A 6,102-nucleotide genomic window follows, 5' to 3' on the forward strand; every position below is an offset into this window, starting at 1 on the left:
CAGTCCCATTGCTACTAGCCATTTGATGCACTTAGCACTAGCCACAACAACACTGATCGTAAGATGTGTGACTTGTTCCTGGTGGGACTTCACCAGGGCTCTACATTTTTATTGTTTATGTTCATAATTCTTTTTTTTTTTTTTTTTTGCCTGTCCCATTTGGTTCTTTAGCCATCAGAATTGTTGTCTGAAGACCAGCAAGGATGCCCAATGGATTTACTTTACCAAGTGGATCATCACGGCCTTGCCGTATTGGTCCATTTGATCGACCTTTGTTGTTATTATTTATTTTATTTTATTTTCAGTTGTTACAGACGGGACAGACATGACTAGGGGATAGGAAAGGGAGACAGAAAGATGAAGGAAAAGAAAAACAGATGGGAAGAGGGACAGTGAGAAAGGGCACTTAAAAAGAGAAAGAGAGAGAGAAAAAAAAACTCCTGGATCACCTGTTGAGAGAAAAAGAAGAGAAAACAAGTAAAAAAAGAGAGCAATATAATAAACACAACACCATCGCATTAATCTAGCTAAGTGTAAACAGCAGTAAATACTAAATCTCCTATTTTAATCTCCTGCACTTGAATCTGCCAAGATTCAAGTGCAGGAGACACCAACTTTGGTGGTGTCAAGATCTCAACTTAAATTATATGGTTTTGTTGGCTTGTATATTTGACAAATGAGTTCATTTGGTAATAGTACAACATAAATGACAACTGGATTTGAATGTGTAAGTTAAGACGACAAAGCAACAAGATGCTTAAATTAAGCTATGGGCTACTTAAAAACATTGATGGAGAAATTTTAAATTTCCCTTAAGAATAAAAAAAAAATATCTTCTTCCTCTACAATACCAAAGACTTCTAATAACTGATGTGTTGATGTACTAATTTTACAGTCTTATCTTATGTAAAACAAACAAAACATTCAGACATGACTGTCAATAGAAAAGACTGCCACTGTTTGGCCCTCCTCCCCCTCCTCTGTGTTGCAGCTATAAAAGTGTTGTCTTGTTCAATGTGGAGGGAAGCAGCTGAGTTTAATGTTATGTGTTCCTAATATGTAAGAATCTATGTAACTGAATCTTAAATCTTTTAAAGTATAAAACTACTTGCTGTTTGTTTTTGATTGCTAATGTGGACATTGTACAACAGGTGCAACAGCTGCTGAGAAGGAACGTGCCATAATCAGGTAACATGTGTGTGTAAAACAGCATTTGAACAGTATCATAGAAACGTTGCTCAGCTATATTGATGTCTGGTATTTCTTTCTAATGAATATAATATATCATTATTACTGATCTATCTTATCCACTGTGACATATTATGGAGAAAATGGGAAACTCAAGTGAGACTGTATCATTTGTGCTGGCTGCTTATGGAAATGTTGGAGAGTTAAAATACCTGTATTTCATCATAATACTGATCTGGTACCTCTCTATATGTGTGGCCAACACAGTCCTTATTTTGGTCATACGTGTGGACAGAAGACTGCATGAGCCAATGTATATACTGCTGTGTAATTTATGTGTGAATGAAATAAATGGCAGCACATCACTGTATCCTCTTTTGCTCTCACAGATGTTTTCAGACAGCCACGAGGTGACTGTGCCGTGGTGTTTTCTGCAGATGTGTTCTTTGTACACAAGTGCTTCTGTTGAGCTTTGTAGTTTAGCAGCCATGGCCTATGACAGATATATCTCAATCTGTCATCCATTCACCTATAATGTGATTATGAACACAGAAAGAGTGTTTTTGATGATTCTGCTTGTGTGGCTGTATTCATTTCTTAGTTTTATTTTCTCATATTCATTCATCTTCAGTTTGAAGTTTTGTGGAAATATTATTCACAGCGTGTATTGTGACCACCAATTAATAATTAGACTTTCATGTTCAGTTTCAATCCAAAGCTTTATTTCTGACATATCCTTTGCCATTCTGAGTTTTTTCTTACCCTTCAGTCTCATTTTAGTTTCTTACCTGAAGATTTTGAGAGTTTGTCAAAAAACATCAAAAGAAAACAAACAGAAAGCCGTAACTACTTGCACCCCTCAGATCATCTCTGTGTCAAACCTGTGTGTCGGGTGCATTTGTTACTCTATTGACTTCAGGTTTTTAGTTTCTCAGGTACCAGATGAAGTTCGTATAATTTTGCCTATGTATGTCCTCATTTTTCAACCTATGCTCACCCCATTTATGTATGGATTTAATTTGCCAAAGATAAGGCAATCATATCAAAGGTTTCTGTTTGAGAGAAAATAAATATCTTTGTTTAAAATGAGGCTCTTTTAGAGCATCTTTGCTCTGTAGGAGAATAACATTCAGCAGATATATTTGAATTCACAAAACACCCATGCAATACTTAAAAAGAACTTTGTACATGTAATTCCTCCTAATTTGATACAAAGCAATTTATTAAACAATACAAAATTGTGTCTTTTTATGAATTTATGAGTTTTAAACAAACTACCAGACTCAGGTCATGGTGTGACCCTCTATAGTATTGTATTGCTTTTAACCAGGAAACCAAATTTTTGGTTGTTACACTGTCCTTAACATTGTCACCCCAGAACAATGAGAGATGGACTATATATGCTGTCAGATCATTGCTCATGAACTTATACCAACGTACCGCAAATGCACACAAGATCTTTTCACTGGATGTAATGTTACTCCAAAGGCCAAATGACAGAGATGTGATATTGAATTCCTTTTCATGAAGTTCCACACAGAACACAGGAACAGATAGGCCTACAATCATAATACAGACTAACTCATGCATGAACACAGACACAAACAGAACCCCAGTTTTTCTGGAAATAAAAAAATCATTGTTTCTTTGCCTACTGCCAGTTCCACACCTGAAATAATGTGGCAGCTGCATGAGGCTCTTCTTACAAAGTGGTTGCTGCCTGTAGTAATGGTAATCCCTGAATGAGATAGTGGACACTAAATTTCACTATGTGTTTAGATTACTTCTGGTAGGACAAGCATAGTGCAGTTATAAAATCAGCTAAAGCAAAAACTCAGGTGTGGGAGGCCATGGAACAAGACGTAGGGCCTACTGGGTGTAATTTTTGCAAAACTTCAGTTGACTCAGGAGAAGAAAACAGTTCTCTACTCACATAGAGTACAGGGTGGGCCATTTATATGGATACACTGTAATAAAATGGGAATGGTTGGTGATATTAAAGTCCTGTTTGTGGCACATTAGTATATATGAGGGGGAAAACTCCTCAAGATGGGTGGTGACCATGGTGGCCATTTAGAAGTCGGCCATCTTGGATACAACTTTTGTTTTTTCAATAGGAAGAGGGCCATTTGACACATCAAACGTATTGGTAAAGTTTCGTGAAACTGGTTCAGTGTTGGATTTGCCAAAGTGTGGACGCAAGAAAACTGTCACTAATGAAGAAACATCAGTGGCTGTCCTAGCTTCATTCAGCAAGAGCCCACAGCGTAGCACTCGCCGCATGTCACTGGAGAGTGGCATTAGTCGAACATCCCTTCGGCGGATATTAGCTACTCACAAATGGCACCCTTACAAACTCCAGCTACTGCAGCATCTCAACGAGGATGACCCAGATCGGCGCACAGAATTTGCAGAATGGGCAAAACAAAAATTGGAACAGGACCCTCAGTTCACGCAGAAGATTTTGTTCAGTGATGAGGCAAACTTTTATGTGAATGGTGAAGTTAACAAACAAAACCACCGCTATTGGTCTAACTACCAGAAATTTCAAAGCACAGGCCGAGGGGGCGGTGTGGCAGCAATTTTTCACACCAGCCTATTAATCAGCGAAAGACCAAGACAGACTTTTAATTCATTTGAAAGCCTGATGCTTAACCTTGTCCACCCCAGCTGTAAAACTCAAAAACCAGTCTTATTTGTGATCATCTATCGTCCACCTGGGCCTTACACAGAGTTGCTCTCTGATTTCTCAGACTTTTTATCTGATAAAATAATAATAATAAAAAATAATTATTGTGGGTGATTTTAACATCCATGTAGATGCTAAAAATGACAGCCTCAACATGGCATTTAATCTGTTATTAGACTCAATTGGCTTCTCTCAAAATGTAATCACTTTAATCTCACTTTAATCACACTCTAGAGCTTGTTTTAACGTATGGCATAGAAACTGAGCATTTAACAGTGTTTCCTGAAAACCCTCTCCTGTCTGATCATTTCCTGATAACATTTACATTTACAATAATTGATTACACAGCAGTGGGGAGTAGACTTTGTCACAGTAGATGTCTTTCTGAAAGCGCTGTAACTAAGTTTAAGAATATAATCCACCCACTGTTGGATAAAACAAACAAAAAAGTCAGACATAACTGTCAATAGAAAAGAATGCCTCTGTTTGGCCCTCCTCCTCCTCCTCCTCTGTTTTGCAGCTATAAATATTAGCAGAAGCTTATTTTTGTCTTGTTCAACCTGGAAGGAAGCAGCTGAGTTTATTGTTATGTGTTCTTAATATGTAAGAATCTATGTAACTGAATCTTAAATCTTTTAAAGTATAAGACTACTTGCTGTTTGTTTTTGATTGCTAATGTGGACATTGTACAACAGGTGCAACAGCTGCTGAGAAGGAACGTGCCATAATCAGGTAACATGTGTGTGTAAAACAGCATTTGAACAGTATCATAGAAACGTTGCTCAGCTATATTGATGTCTGGTATTTCTTTCTAATGAATATAATATATCATTATTACTGATCTATCTTATCCACTGTGACATATTATGGAGAAAATGGGAAACTCAAGTGAGACTGTATCATTTGTGCTGGCTGCTTATGGAAATGTGGGAGAGTTAAAATACCTGTATTTCATCATAATACTGATCTGGTACCTCTCTATATGTGTGGCCAACACAGTCCTTATTGTGGTCATACGTGTGGACAGAAGACTGCATGAGCCAATGTATATACTGCTGTGTAATTTATGTGTGAATGAAATAAATGCCAGCACATCACTGTATCCTCTTTTGCTCTCACAGATGTTTTCAGACAGCCACGAGGTGACTGTGTCGTGGTGTTTTCTGCAGATGTGTTGTTTATACACAAGTGCTTCTGTTGAGCTTTGTAGTTTAGCAGCCATGGCCTATGACAGATATATCTCAATCTGTCATCCATTCACCTATAATGTGATTATGAACACAGAGAGAGTGTTTTTGATGATTCTGCTTGTGTGGGTTTTTTCATTTCTTAGTTTTATTTTCTCATATTCATTCATCTTCAGTTTGAAGTTTTGTGGAAATATTATTCACAGCGTGTATTGTGACCACCAATTAATAATTAGACTTTCATGTTCAGTTTCAATCCAAAGCTTTATTTCTGACATATCCTTCGCCATTGTGAGTTTTTTCATACCCTTCAGTCTCACTTTAGTTTCTTACCTGAAGATTTTGACAGTTTGTCGAAAAACATCAAAAGAAAACAAACAGAAAGCTGTGACTACTTGCACCCCTCAGATCATCTCTGTGTCAAACCTGTGTGTCGGGTGCATTTTTAACTTGATTGACTTTAGGTCTGTAGTTTCTCAGGTACCAAATGAAGTTCGTATAATTTTGCCTATGTATGCCCTCATTTTTCAGCCTATGCTCACCCCATTTATGTATGGATTTAATTTACCAAAGATAAGACAATCATATCAAAGGTTTTCTGTTAAAGAGAAAATAAATATCCTTGTTCAAATTTAGCCTGTCTTAGAAGATCTTTGCTCTGTTGGAGAACAACATTCAGCAGATATATAACCAAAAAGATAACAAAACAACTTTGTACATGTAATTTCTCCTAATTCTAAACAAAGCAATTTATTAAACACTCCGAAATTGTGTCTTTTTATGAATTTATTTAAAATAAACTACCGGGGTCATGTCACAATGTAACCCTCTATAGTACTGTATTGCTCTTAAGTAGGAAACCAAATTTCTAGTTGTTACACTGTCCTGAACATCATCACCCCAGAACAGTGAGAGATGGAATATATATGCAGACAGATCATGCTCATGAACTTATACCAACGTACAGCAAATGCACACAAGATCTTTTCACTGGATGTAATGTTACTCCAAAGGCCAAAGAAGAGAGATGTGATATTC

The 6,102-nt window shown here is 37.0% G+C and overlaps 2 protein-coding genes across 2 annotated transcripts; both read left to right on the forward strand.

Annotated features, from left to right (window-relative positions):
- Window positions 1–1,058: 1,058 nt before the first annotated feature.
- LOC120433464 (olfactory receptor 8-like) lies at window positions 1,059–2,469 on the forward strand. The gene has a single exon (XM_039599718.1). It carries the CDS (start codon window positions 1,323–1,325, stop codon window positions 2,256–2,258), a length of 936 nt encoding a protein of 311 aa, XP_039455652.1. The 5' UTR covers window positions 1,059–1,322; the 3' UTR covers window positions 2,259–2,469.
- Window positions 2,470–4,487: 2,018 nt separating this feature from the next.
- LOC120433668 (olfactory receptor 8-like) lies at window positions 4,488–5,700 on the forward strand. The gene has a single exon (XM_039600347.1). The coding sequence runs from the start codon at window positions 4,744–4,746 to the stop codon at window positions 5,698–5,700; it is 957 nt and encodes a 318-aa protein (XP_039456281.1). The 5' UTR covers window positions 4,488–4,743.
- The last annotated feature ends 402 nt before the right edge of the window (window positions 5,701–6,102 follow it).

This window comes from Oreochromis aureus, linkage group 16 (assembly GCF_013358895.1).
Source record: "Oreochromis aureus strain Israel breed Guangdong linkage group 16, ZZ_aureus, whole genome shotgun sequence".
Lineage (NCBI taxonomy): Eukaryota > Metazoa > Chordata > Actinopteri > Cichliformes > Cichlidae > Oreochromis > Oreochromis aureus.

What these genes read in the sequence shown, in the direction of transcription:
- LOC120433464 (XM_039599718.1), top strand. Translation starts at nt 1,323, where the DNA reads ATGGAGAAAATGGGAAACTCAAGTGAGACTGTATCATTTGTGCTGGCT.
- LOC120433668 (XM_039600347.1), top strand. Translation starts at nt 4,744, where the DNA reads ATGGAGAAAATGGGAAACTCAAGTGAGACTGTATCATTTGTGCTGGCT.